This window comes from Vulpes vulpes, chromosome 5, assembly GCF_048418805.1.
Source record: "Vulpes vulpes isolate BD-2025 chromosome 5, VulVul3, whole genome shotgun sequence".
In the NCBI taxonomy this organism is placed as follows: domain Eukaryota; kingdom Metazoa; phylum Chordata; class Mammalia; order Carnivora; family Canidae; genus Vulpes; species Vulpes vulpes.
Genome location: NC_132784.1, coordinates 125,434,520 through 125,448,713, shown reverse-complemented (window position 1 = coordinate 125,448,713; position 14,194 = coordinate 125,434,520). Strand labels below are relative to the sequence as shown.

At 42.8% G+C, this 14,194-nt stretch overlaps 1 protein-coding gene across 13 annotated transcripts in view; it reads left to right on the top strand.

Annotated features, from left to right (window-relative positions):
* Positions 1-14,194, top strand: part of SRPK2 (SRSF protein kinase 2) — a 239,927-nt gene that overhangs the window by 208,682 nt on the left and 17,051 nt on the right. For all 13 annotated transcript variants that reach the window (XM_072759920.1, XM_072759931.1, XM_072759926.1 and 10 more), the window contains 4 exons: positions 3,603-3,768; positions 4,916-4,941; positions 6,430-6,676; positions 7,331-7,813. In XM_072759920.1, coding sequence (XP_072616021.1) covers positions 3,603-3,768; positions 4,916-4,941; positions 6,430-6,676; positions 7,331-7,813 — 922 coding nt within the window. The remainder of the gene's footprint in view (positions 1-3,602; positions 3,769-4,915; positions 4,942-6,429; positions 6,677-7,330; positions 7,814-14,194) is intronic.

The window sequence follows — 14,194 nt, the reverse complement described above, 5'->3', positions numbered from 1 at the left end:
CATCTGTGCTTGGATTCATCTCAGCTCTCATGGCAACTGTAGATTCAAGCAGTTGGCAGTCGGGGGATCTCTCTGCAGCCTCTGCTGCCTCCTGCTGATGAGGCCAAGTATGTGTTTTTAGGCAAGAAAGACAAATATACTGGGCCTGGCAAGTAAAGGAAACACAGAAAATTAGTAGAGGCTCCTTTTAATTCTGTTTTTCAGATTTCGCAAGAGGAGATCTGTCCTTCAGCATGGAGCTTGATTCACTGCTTTTTCTTTTTTTTGTTCATCATCATAGTTATTTTACATAAATGATTATGTGATTGCCCATCATTACTGTTTATTCTGGATTCTCAGATGCTTTATTGCTTTAAAATTCACTGGCTGAGAACAGAAATGCTATTTTTCAAAATAACCATTTTTTTTTTGTCTACAGCTAAAGACTTTTTTAAAAATTGTAATTTAGAATTAAAAGAAATTATGGCATCAGAATTTCATTGGTGGGATGTACACAGAATTTATCGTGTATAGCCCACTCATTAGGTGGGAGGAATGAGACCCAGAGAAGTTTAATACATAGCACAGAGTTAGTCAATGTTAGTGCATATGTTCTGACTTAGATTAGTTCTCCCACTTACTTTGAGCTTCCTGTAAAGCTTGTTTTTTGTGGATATTCCATAGGTCATTTTTTTTAATTAAAAAAATTTTTTTCATAGATCATTTATAATTCTTACCATATTTCTATTTAATAGGTATATTTCCCCCTTTTTTATATATTTGAAAATGGAAGCTCAGACAGTGTAAGTACTTTGCTCAGGGAATGAGCAGTCTGCGAGTGGTGTGAGTCCCCCGGCCGTGTTTTAACACCACACTGTGCTGTGCCTCTCAACTATTTCCTTTCAGATTTGCATTATCTTAATTAACTTACTTGTCTCAGCAGTCATTTCTTTTACTGTGTTCATTGTCAGACATCATAAGCTGTGTTTCTTATGGAAAGGTAACCCTAGTTGAGTGCAATTGCAAATATTTTAAGTCTGGGACCTTAAATTCTTACTGAGAACACTTTGTTCGTCTCAAGTGCCTCCTTGTCATTGGGAACTCATGAACACATTTGGATACTGGATCACATTAACTCTTACTTGTGTGGGCCCCCACAAGTAAAATAACCTGACTACCACGAAAGAGCTAAGGTGGAAAGATAGGCATGACTTGGGCATGAAATGGTGGTGAAAAGATACTGACATTTTTACTTTGAGTTTATATTTGATATTTGAAATGCAGTTTCAGTTGGAAGAATTTTAAACTGTTTAAATTTTCTCAAATCTTGTTCCTTTGCCTCCATAGGTTAGACATCATTACTGTTCTTGTCCATTAACTTCTTGTACTTCTCAGAATTTCTGTTATTCAGGTATAAAAATTCTCCCCATATTATTGCAGTTTGAATAAAGAAAGATGCATGAATGTCAGTGAATAACATATAGCCCCACTGGATTGTGTTCCCATCAGGATTATAACCTAATTCTTTATGGAAATGTATAATGAATCTTACTTCAGGGTCCTTTGATAGTTTAAACATAATTTAATAGTTTTAATTGCAATATTGCAAACATTAAATATTAATTTTAAGTGAAAAAAACAAGTGGCTTTTTTTCCCCTCTTATTCTAGTTTTATCTGTTCCTCTGTTTTGGTGCTTCCTAGGAACTTGTCAGCAGTTCATTAAATTGCATTTGTTACGCCTGTGGTTCATCTTGGTTTCTTTTTGGCCAGTCCCTTTCCTTCCCTTGGCATAAGACAGTAGTTCTCTGAGGACACTGGGGCCATGAGCCCTGGGAGACAGTGAGCTGTGTTTATTACTATATGTCAGACACCTGGAATTGGGTGCGTGGCCTGTTAAGGAGTTTGATGCTGGGTCAGTCGAAGTCATGTAAAAATGCTTCCTAGGGAAAGTTATTTCAGATGAATATAGGGATTTTCATCCTGTTTAAGGGGATGGGTCTTCCTTTTTCTCATTTTCCTTGTGGAACCTCTCTGTCCCCTCATTTCCTAATGCTGTCATCTGTTACAGTTGTTTAGCCAGATACAAGAGACAGAAGTGTTGTGCTCTTGCTGAGAACTTTCTAGAGTGGGAAATACATATTATATATCCTACTGCTTGTCTTTTTCCCACTTCCTTGTCTGTTGTGGACAAGACCCCTAAATGATTTACAGTGTATGATGATATTTATTAAATGTTAATGTTTATGGAGCATATAGAATTTCTGATGTACAGGAACTTGGGAATATTTTAAAAACATATTTTTGTTCATGGGAAGAATTGAAAGAATTCCTCTCCAGTGGAAATAATTTCAGATATACTGTGGTCACTGCACTCTGTAAATTTTGTGGGTTTTGTTTTCATGGATATTTTGGTTCAGCAGTTTCTTTGAGTTAATGAGGTTTTGTGAGCTGGATTCCACAGCTGTTTTCTCCTCCTTTCCTGCAGTATTAAAAATGTATACACATCATTAGACCTCATGGAGACGCAGGTTACACTTCATACCCACTAGGGTGACTAAAAAAAGACAGAGAAGGGTGTAGGCCATGACAAGGAGGCTAGAACCCCCTTGCATTTGCTCCTGGGAATGTGACATGATGCAGCCACTGTATAAAACAAGAGTTACCATATGACCTAATAATTGTATTCCCAGGTATACACTCCAGAAAAGTAAAAACGTATGTTTACACAGAAAGTCCTGCATTAATGGTCATAGCAGCATTATTTGTAGGAACCATAAAGGGGAAACAATCCAAATATCCATCAGATGAAAGGCTAAACAAAATAGAGTATATCCAGTGGAACATTATTTGACAGTTAAAAGAACAGAAGTACATGCTACACTTGGGTGGACCTTTAAAACATCATGCCTGGGGATCCCTGAGTGGCGCAGTGGTTTAGTGCCTGCCTTTGGCCCAGGGCACGGTCCTGGAGACCCAGGATCGAATCCCACGTCAGGCTCCCGGTGCATGAAGCCTGCTTCTCCCTCTGCCTGTGTCTCTGCCTCTCTCTCTCCCTCTCTCTCTCTCTCTCTCTCTGTGTGACTATCATAAATAAAAAAAAAAATAAAACATCATGCCTGTTCTAGGAGACTGTATGATTCCATTCATATAAAATATTCTGAACCAGCAAATGTGTGGAGACAGAAAGTAGATTAGCGGTTGCACAGGCTGGGGGAGCTGGAGGAGATGGAGAGTAACTCCCATTGGGTAGGTTTTGTCTTTTCTGGGTGATGAAAATGTCCTAATTTACATAGTGGTGATGGTGGATATCTAAAAACCATCGAATTGTACACCTAAAAGGATGAATTGTATGTAAATTACATCTCAATAAAGTTGTTATAAACGTAAGTATGTGTATAGATGCATTTGCTTCCATGAACATAAAGAATCTCCAGAATGATGCACATTGGTTGTTTATGGGAAGATGCTGGGCTCCTGTGGGGGTGGGGGCAGGAGGGAGATTTTTACTAGAAATCTGTGTCAATTTTATTTTGTGCCTTGTGATTATGTTACTTATTTTTACAAATGTTGAACAGTGAAGGTATTAATAACTCCTTTCTTCTCTTGATTTTACTATGACCAGGTCCTCCAGGGGTTAGATTATCTACACAGTAAGTGCAAGATCATTCATACTGACATAAAGCCGGAGAACATCTTGATGTGTGTGGATGATGCATATGTGAGAAGGATGGCAGCCGAGGCCACCGAGTGGCAGAAAGCAGGTGCTCCTCCTCCTTCGGGGTCTGCAGGTGAGGAGCTAAGCCAGCTTTGTTTCAATTTGTTTGGGGGCGTTGAGAGCCAGCGGAGTTGCACACTGAAAGCAGTTGAGTCAAACAAATACTTGTTAGGAACTTTTGAAAGAGTCTGACAGCTAGAAATAATAAGAAGGTCTTAAAAAGATGCCCCAATTAAATTATGCTTTAATATTTGAGTTACTTTGTCCTCCCTTAAACAATCATTTGAAATCCTACGAGCTGTTTCATCGCCTGCACACTTCTCTGTGAAGGTGTACATGGTAACAGCTTGCTTGTAGCTGACCTATAGTCATCAGTATTTTCTTCTGGTTTTAGGTTTGTTAGAATGCTTCCTTGTCTCCAGTTAGTCTACATCAATCTGAGTCTAACTGGATGAATTTGGAATTAGTTACAAAAGACCCAAGGGTGAGAGAAGGCCAGATGCCTTGAGTACTGGCATATAGAGTTTTCTATCTGGTTTCCATGGAGTGTAACGGCTACAGTAACATGTTGACCACTTTCCTCATCTCTTCATGTTATCCACACCCTAGTGCATTGTCCGGCAAGTGTGCAGACTTAGGGTCTGAAGTCCTGTGACTGAGAGGGCTCTTGGGAGATGCGTACTACCTCCTAGTCTTGTTTTTTACCATTAGGGTGTTTTTTTAGATCATAGACCTACGGTCGATCAAGCTGGCAAAGACTGGTCATGTGACTTCTAGAGTATTTATTTGTGCTGTATAGACTTGCCAGAGTTTTCAAACATAGATGTACATCTCCTAATTTACATTCATCATTTTATTGTCTATAAAATAAATTTGGTTAGATGACTGTGATATTTGTGAACTCTTACCCATTTTCTTAAGATATCAGTCAATGCTTTGGGATTGACTCTCTTTGAAATGAATGGGTATTTAATTCTAGATAAATAAGGGAAGTGGCCCAATGAACAACTACTTCTATGCCTTTGAAGAGCCAGTCATTTGTTTGAGATGGATAAACTTTCTTCAGATCTCTGTGATTAAGAAGCTCTGTAGTTTTAACAGTTTTGAAGTTGGATAGCCATTAAAAGGCAATGATTACCTTCATTTTACAATTGAGATTACCTAATAAAGATACAGATCTATTTTCCTCTAAACATTCATTTTGTTTCATTTTGTTTTAGTGAGTACGGCTCCACAACAAAAACCTGTAAGTATTTACACATACAATTATATTCACCTTCATGTCAAAAGCAACTGTTCCTTATTGAGCTTTTCAAGTTGTAACGTTAGTCTCTGCTTCTCTCTGTCACAGTTTTTCATTTAAGATTGTTTGGGCAAACAGATTTTATTTATGTATTTATTTTTGTTATGTTCTCAATTGTAGATGTTTAATCCATCTTGATGTAAAAGATGGGCATGTTGATAAATGTTATGTATCCTTTAATATATGAGGCTTACTGTTTTCATAAGTTGAAGGGATTTTTAGAGTTGGAATAGTTAGAGCTTTTCCAAGCTTGATCTTCATTTTCCCTGTTCACTTTCTAGGGTGCTGTTAGCTGACCCTGGTGAAATGTGACATGATCAAGATAGAGTTCGAAGTGTGATTTTTACAAAACACTTAACATTATTTCTGATTTGCCTCCAAGATACCCATTTTTCTGAAGCTTGTGCTCTAATTTGTTTTCCAGCCACTAGTTAAATATGGAAGAGTATTGTCTGTTTTGTGGTCCAGTCATATGAAACAAGTTGCTTGGAATTAAAACTTACCCTGATGTCGCTAAACCTGTTTAGTTCCAGTAGAGGATAGAATGAATATATATATATATCTTGAGTTGATGAGTCACCTACAAGTTTTGAAAGAGCTTTATGAACCAGAAGCATTTGAAAGGAAATGTCGAGAAATTCAGAGTGCTGCCAGCAGCCCTCACTTTGGAATGAAAGTCCCAGTACAAGAGGGAGTTGTAATAATTATGCCACCTGGCTTACTGAGGAGCCGAATCATTGCCTACAGTCCTGCTGTGGTTTGAGCAGCTTGTTTTGATTATTGATTCTGTGGAAAGACTGTAGGCTGTCATTGCCAGCACTTTCCCAGTCACGTGGCCTTGATAGGAGGCTGACTGAAACTGTGGCTTTTTCTTTTTTTCCTTTACTTCATATGTTCATTGCTGACAGTTTCTGCAGTCCCGGCTGTTGACCCCAGCTCGTTGTGTGAGACCCAAACACCAGCATTACTGTTGACCAACCATGAAGGCAGTACACCTGTGCTGGCAGGCCTTTCTTTTATAGCAGGTAGTTGGGTAAGACATTAAGGAGAGGCGATACTGTTAGTTTGTAGATAGGCAGCAATAAAACTTGCAAGGGGTGCTTCTTGTTTAAAGGCTGGGGTATCTGAGCATTTTCCATTCTTAGAGTTGAATTGAAGTGGACTTCTTGAATTGGAGCTGTGTCCCTCTAAGGACAGGGACTGCTAGTCGCCCCCTACTTGATGTAAGGCAGCGCTGGTTTCTTTTTTTTTTCTGGTTTTACTGTAACCCTAACCACAAGGTGGGTCTCCTGTCTGGGGACTTGGTCTTAATGAATAAGACCTGAGGAAACATGATTTGTTGGTATTTGCCATGTTGCTAGCACATGTACTCTTGTGGAGTGCTTTAAAAAGAAGCAGGCTGACCTGTGGTATTTTCTTCCCATGTTGTAGATAGGAAAAATATCTAAGAACAAAAAGAAAAAACTGAAAAAGAAGCAGAAAAGGCAGGCTGAGTTATTGGAAAAGCGCCTGCAGGAGATAGAAGAATTGGAGCGAGAAGCCGAAAGGAAAATAATAGAAGAAAACATCACATCAGCAGTACCTTCCAATGAACAAGACGATGAATACCGCCCAGAGGGCAAACTGAAAGCTGCCGGCTTAGAGGATGCGGCTGAGAGCGAGCCTGTGAATGACAACGGTCAGTCTGCACGGGGTCCTGGAGCTTCCTGAGTGGGCACCTGCTGGGTCACCACATAGGCTGTGGTTGGGGAATATGGGAAACCATCTGCCACTTCATTTGTAAAACGAATGCCGGAAATATGTTAGTATTTTAAAACAGTTTTTTAAAAAATGGAAAATGTCTAACACCATGTCTCGATCATACTAATGATTATTCTTTATTTTCTAATTAACCTTTAACTTAATAGTAGTGTATTCACAGACATTTTCTGAAGATTGTAGAAGAGAGGGTAGAAGTAGAAAGGCAACTCTATAAAGAGTCATTTTTCTCCAAATCTAACTTTTTCTAATAAGTTAGCCAATTATTTACTGAATGAAAAAATGAGATCTAGAAAACCTATGATCTTACCCTGAGAACCAAGAGGTGCTTTGCTTTGTAGTACATAAATCAAGCATATTCGGGGGTGCCCAGCTGGCTCGGTCAGTGGAGCATGTGACTCTCTTGGGGTTGTGAGGTTGAACCCCACATTGGGGGTTGAGCTTATTTGAGGGAAAAAAATAACCCTAAATTAAGTCCACTCAAAATTGTCCCTTGTTGGAGGAAATATGTACCTAGTGCCACTGTGTTAAGGAGAGTAACACATTCTGATTCTTAACCCATCAACTTTTTAAGGCGAGGCTGAGGACCAGGAAGAGAAAGAAGACACCGAGAAAGAAAACACTGAGAAGGATGAAGATGATGTTGAACAGGAATTGACCAACGCAGACCCTGCCTGGATAGAATCACCCAAAACCAATGGCCATATTGAGAATGGCCCGTTCTTACTGGAACAGCAGCTAGATGATGAAGACGATGAAGAAGAAGATTGTCCAAATCCTGAGGAATATAACCTCGATGAGCCAAATGCAGAAAGTGATTACACATATAGCAGCTCCTATGAACAATTCAATGGTGAATTGCCAAATGGACGGCATAAAATTCCTGAGTCACAGTTTCCAGAGTTTTCCACATCATTGTTCTCTGGGCCCTTAGAACCTGTGGCTTGTGGCTCTGCACTTTCTGAGGGATCCCCACTTACCGAGCCTGAGGAAAGCAGTCCATCCCATGACAGAAGCCGTACGGTTTCAGCCTCCAGCACTGGAGATTTGCCAAAAAGTAAGTGTCCCTCCCCGGCAGGTGTCTGCTTTCCGTGGTCCAAGTATCATAACCTTGACAAATGCTGTGAAGGGAATTGGCCTGGAGGTGGCCAAGTCATTCATGTATGTATGCATTAACCATTTTCGCTGTATTACTTTTGTAATTCTGAATAAGTAATGTAATTTAAAATGTTTTCTGTACCACTTAGGCTTTCTCTTGCGTTCTGAATATCAGATCCCATTTCTGAGCTTTTCTTATTCCTTCTATAGTTAGTGACATCTGCAATTGCAAAAACCTTCCAGGTCCAGCAGCTACATGTACGATAGCTTTTATAGAATATGTAGTTTATAATTTGTACTTCCATCTGATAGTGTTATATTTAATTTTTGGTTTTTGTTTTGTTTGTATTCAGGGAAATATACCGGCTCTTTGTATTGAGGAAGAAGTCTCATTTTATTTTGATGGTTGTTCCTGATTGTAAAACTCTGCAACTGAAACGTTAAAGCTATTTTAAAGGAAGTGGCATGTGTTTTTAATGTGATTATGACTTTTGTCAAACCCTTGAGAGTGAATGCCACATGACCTGTCCCTACCTGTGTCATGCAAAGGGGCTCCAGTAAGCAATCGCAGATGGTTTCCATTCTAGCCCACAGAGGAATAGCTCGGAAACCTCCTCTGCTCCCTCTGCTGACAAGAGTGTTTAACACATGATGAGTCAGTTGACCCAGCCCTGCAGATAGCACAGGGAATCCTGCAGCCCCTGGAGTCCAGCAGGGGAGACCTGCAGAGCTGTCTTTGTTACTTAGTGGCTCTAGCTAATTATTCTAAGGATGTGGGTTGGTTTGTTTGTTGTTTTTGGGGGGTTTTTTTTGTGTGTGTGTTTTTGTTTTTACTTGAGTAGACATATCCTATCCTGTTCCTTTTTACTTTAACCAAGGATCTTTGAAGGTGCTTATAAAATGTTTTCACATGGAAGGTAGATTTACCTAGGGAAAGACTCACCTCTGTGTGTCTCCTTCACTCTCACACACTACTTCTGACACCTTTGGTCATCAAATGTGTGTGTAGGGGGTTTTCCGTACACCAGAAGCTTTTCCAACACCAGCTGGGTGTCCTAAAATTTTTTTTTTAATTTATTCTTTCTTTTTTTCGTTTTTTTTTTTTTTTTAAGAATTTATTTATTTATTCATGACAGACAAAGAAAGAGAGGCAGAGACACAGGCAGAAGGAGAAGCAGGCTGCATGCAGGGAGCCCTGACATGGGACTCGATCCTGGGTCTCCAGGATCACACCCCGAGTTGCAGGCAGCGCTAAATTGCTGGGCCATCGGGGCTGCCCGGGTGTCCTACAATTTAATGTGATTTTGACACTGTCTGGATACAGCATCAGATTCCACAGGTTAAAGGCTCAGTTCCCACAAGACATCATCATACACCAGTGGCAAGTCCATGTTGGCACCCGTGCTTCTGACCTATCAGCTGTGAATCAGAGGTTCCCATGAAACCCTGTTCGGGTTCAGTTAATTTGTTATAGCAGCTCACAGAATCAGGAAAAGAGTTCACTTGCTAGGTCACTAGTGTATTATGAAAGGATATAACTCAGGGGCAGGAGCAGCCAGATGGAGGAGGTGCAGAAGGTGAGGCTTTCGTGCTCTTTCCAGGCCTGCCGCCTGCCCTGCAGTCTCTCACACATCCCTTCATATCATGCACACATGGATTCTTTGTTCTTCTAATTAACACCTTGGATTATGTCTTATAATCATTTACAGCTTCTTGTTTCCTGATGCCAGAATTGTCCCAAATTTGGTCCACGTGAGCCTTTTCCAGTTATCTCTTTTGTCCTGTTGACATAACCCCATTTTTCTTTGTGTCCTTCCTCGCTTTCTAGAACCACATCCTCAATTCACAGTTTCTCTGCCCCAGGCTGGAGTCCCTGTTTCTCCAAGCCATTTTTGAGATTTTTTTTTAACCTTTTATAGTGTTCATAATTACAGGAACAGTAGCATGTTAAATTTACAAATATGCAAACATTTTTTATCGATGGAGCAAACAGTGAAAAGTTCTGCAATCATGACTATGGCATAGCTTCTCCTCAGTTTATTTTCAAGCTCTAATAAAGACTGTGCAAATGCACTTTTGTGCCTTTCTGATGTCTTTCCTCCTGCTTGGAATGTTTTCTCCTCCGTATATCCATTGTCCTCTCAGCAAACTTATTCTTGTGCTGACCACCACTCAAACACAAGCCCTACATGGGTTCCCCAGCAGGTCTGTTCCCTCTCCCCTCTTTATCTACTGCTCATGCTTTTCTTAACTGAATGGTCATTATTTCCACTATCTTTTTCTGCAGTGGGATGTAAAATCTCTGAGAGCACTGTGCGTTTTTATCTTTGTATCTTCAGCATCTAACTCAGTACTGTGATAAACCTTTATTGAATAAACAAACAAATCAGTGATACCTGATTATATTCTTCTCCTCTTTGTCCCGCCTTTCCCCTTTCACCATCTAGCACACGCTCCATCCCCAGCACCCTTTCTGGTGCAGGAATGTCACATCAAGGAGAAATAGGGGGTCTGTTTTTTACGTTGATCCAAATCTCCTCCCGAGCAGATCTTTCCAATATTGTTAAATTCTAGGTACACACCGGGGACAGGATCGCCCTGTCTAACCACTTGTCTGAGGCGCTCCGTTTTGTTTCCTGCCCCAGAGGTGGGTGGTTGGCCACTGACTACTGCGTGGACACCAAACAAGAGAAACAGGCTGTGTTCAGAGTTGCTGGAGATCCTTGTGTTACAGCAGAGTACACACACATTAGGGAGTAGCTGAAGGCCAGACGGAGAGGATGGAGGGAAGAACTTCGGTGCAGGTGGAAGGATGTAGACTTTTCCCTGGAGTGACTGGGTAGCCGCTGAAGACTGAGAAGAGGAGGCAGGATTCCTTTTGGATTATTGGTTGCTGGAGTCACAGCATGCATCTTGGCCTGTCCCATCTGGTCCTGCTGGCTTTCCCTGCCAAGTAGTCCTCCTCACCCGACAGGGTACCAGGTGGCTGCCAGTTGTGGCTCCTCACTGCCTGGCCTGTCCTCTGTAGGGCTGTCCAGAGAGAGCTTTCCAACGCACGTCCTGTCATCTTCCCTACCTCTCCCTCCCAAGGGATGGACCTCCAGCCTGTTTCCACTCACAATAACACCCCAAGGCCTCACTCTATAAAGTTTATGAGCTCTCTGCAGAGCTCTCTGTGGCCCATTCGCTGGCAGCTTGCTCTCTGGCACAGCCCATCCCTCACCCCTGCTCACTCTGCCCCTTCTGCAGTGGCTTCTTCCTGAAGTTTCCCTAAAGTACTAACTTGTTTCTGCCTCTTTGTATTTGCTGTGCCTTCTGCCAAGAGCCTCTTGCCATCCATGCCTGCCTTTGTTTAGGTGCCTTCTCACACGTCACCCTCTCTGGAAACACTTCCCCTGCCCACCCTCCTCCTTGTTCATCTCCTTCCTTTGTTTTTCTTCTTTCTTTTCTGACATGGCGTGTGACTCAGTCATTTTTATTTACTTTACTGCCCACACTCCTACTGATGGGTGAGTTTCCTAATTTGGGGTGTGGGTGGGGGAGCCTTACACGTCTGGCTTGTGCTGTTCCCAGTGCCAAGATCGCACATAGAAGGGACTCAATAAGTACTTAGTGAATGAATGGGCCAGGCTCAGGCATTACATCTCCCGGTGCTGCTCCTTCACGGGCCTGGCACTTGAACCTCTGCATGTAGAGAAAGTACTCGTGCCTTTATCGTAAGGGTGTTTTAAAGTACATAAAGAGTCCGTGTGAGCCCAGCACGGTGCCTTGCAGATAAGCGATGACGGCTGTCTTGTCACTGGAGGCACCACCACTGCCACCTTACTATTTTCTAAGATTGCCTCACATGGAATGAAGTGTCACTTGGATGCCAGGTCATTGGAGGTAATTTACAGGCTCCAGTCCTTTCTGAAGTGGCCTCTTCCCACCTTTCTCTTCCCACTTTTCATTCCCTCCTTGGTAGAGGCAGAGAACAAGGAAGGGCTGCGGGAGGTCACCACATTGCTTAGAGAAGGTGATCCAGTTTCAGGACAATGCAAAGTTGGTATGAGTGCACAGCAAGCACGCGTGCCCCTGTGTGTATGTTTGTTTGTTTGTTTGTTTATTTTCTAAAGATTTTATTTATTTATTCATGAGAGACACACACAGAGAGAGAGGCAGAGACATAGGCAGAGGGAGAAGCAGGCTCCATGCAGGGAGCCCAACATGGGACTCCATCCGGGGACTCCAGGATCACGCTCTGGGCAGAAGGCAGGCACTAAGCCGCTGAGCCACCCAGGGATCCCTGTCCCTGTGTTTATTTTTTTATTATTTTCTGTCTCTGTGTTTATTTTTTATTTTTTATTTTAAATTTTATTTATTTATTCATGAAAGAGAGAGGCAGAGACACAGGCAGAGGGAGAAGCAGGCTCCATGCAGGGAGCCCCATGTGGGACTTGATCCAGGGTCTCCAGGATCAGGCCCTGGGCCAAAGGCAGGCGCCAAACCACTGAGCCACCCAGGGATCCCCTGTCCCTGTGTTTAAATGGGCTTTTCGGAGGGTTGCAGTCAGGTACCCTAACCCAGGTAATTATCACACTGAGCAAAGGAAGTCAGAAATACAAGTAGGTCCTCCTTTAAAAGCCTCTTTTGTGTTCTTAAACAGTTAAAAGTTCTGAAATGAATCCCCTGTTACTTGGAATGCATTGTGAGCAGGGTCACTGTTTACAGACCTGAAACAGGAGGATAACAGCCTGTCACCAAAGAGGCTTTGTCTCCTAATCATAAGTGAGGGGTGTTAAATGCAGAGAACCTGGATTGAACCTGTGTGATGGTGGGTCTCTTCAAGTGCATTTCCTCTAACCTAGTTGAATTCTGCAGCTTCTGGGAAGTGTATTTAAAGCACCTGGGAACCGGTGGTGGACACACCCCTTCTTCCACAGGCCTGCCCTCAGGCGCCAGCTTACTCTGAGTCAGAACTAGAGCTTCGCCCTCCTTCCTTAGACCTTTGATCTGAATTTGGCTTCCCCTCTTCTCTGCAGAGAGCTGGTGGGCCTTTGGTTCTGGCCTGGGCCTTTGGTTCTGGCCGGTGGAAGCTCAACCTGCAGTGGGGGTAGGGTGGGGGCTACTTGGCTCTCCATTGGTGTTGGTTGGTTGGTTTGGGTGGGGGTGGCATGACCCCTTCCTCTTCTTTCTTGAACACTGAGCCTCACAGAATTTAGGTCATTTGCCAGAGTCTTAAGAGTCGTTGGTGTTAAAACTCAGATTTGAATCCAGTTCTGCAAACTTCAAATTCCACTTTCTTGCATGCTGAGTCTCCTTGATTGAGAGACCCTCGGGGCTCCTCTGGCCATTTCTAGTGCTGCCCTCTATCCACTGGGTCAGCGTTCATACAGTTCTGGAGCTCTGTTCTCTGCCTATCCCCTAGTCACTCTACGTTTTGCTTCCTCGTGTGGGTCTTTGCTGCCTGCCTTCCCGTCATTCCCGAGTTCCTGTGTGTGTTCTGCTGACTCAGACTGCCTTTGGTGAAGTCCACAGTGGACCAGCATCTTTATAAAGAGGAAAGTGGTCGTAGGGCAGATGGCAAAAAGGGAACACATGAATCTGGCCCGCCCATGTTGATCCACAAGCTGCAGGAGGGGGCTTGAGGGTTAAGATGTTGGCCAGACTTCTCTGGCCCCTTTTGGGGAGCTCTGTGGGTGTCCCAGCTCCTGGGTGCCTTGCTTACTTGCTGCCCTGCTAACAGGTGAGCACAGGCTGGCCTTGCTGCTTGTGTGGGGATGCCAGGGCTCAGAGCCCCCTTGAGTGGCTCCACGGTGTGGGTATACCCAGAAGGCGGTTTGGTTGGCTTCAGCAGTGCCCAGTTTGGGGCGAACAGAGGGTATTTAATGTTCTGTGTTGAGTGGACTTTTCTGTTTAGTCTGTAAATACCATTTAAGAATTACTTCTGCAATAATAAGAGCCTTGGTTACATCTCATCCCTCCCAAAAGTCCAAGCTTTTGGTCAGTGTGAGGGTTGATGAAGACGCTTACTTACTTCAGGATTTTCTGTCTGGGATCCTCCAAGTTATTTTCCTTTGTCATTTGTCCCCTGGTTAACTGTGCTTGATATGGGCAGGGTCTGGACTTAATCTGAGAAGCTTTTCGGGCCCCAAGAGCTCAGGGAAGCTTAACCCTGTGTTGGCTGATGAGCTCCTCTCAGAGTCCCTCTGGGGTTAAGAGTGGTCTGAGTATTTGAGGTCTGAGAGGAACATCAAGATTTGCCCTGTTGGCTGCCTCAGGAGACCTGTGTTCTGGAGCATTCCTTGTTCAAAGCTAAACCCAAATTGATTAGTTCTGGCCTTTAACCTGTATGTATTAA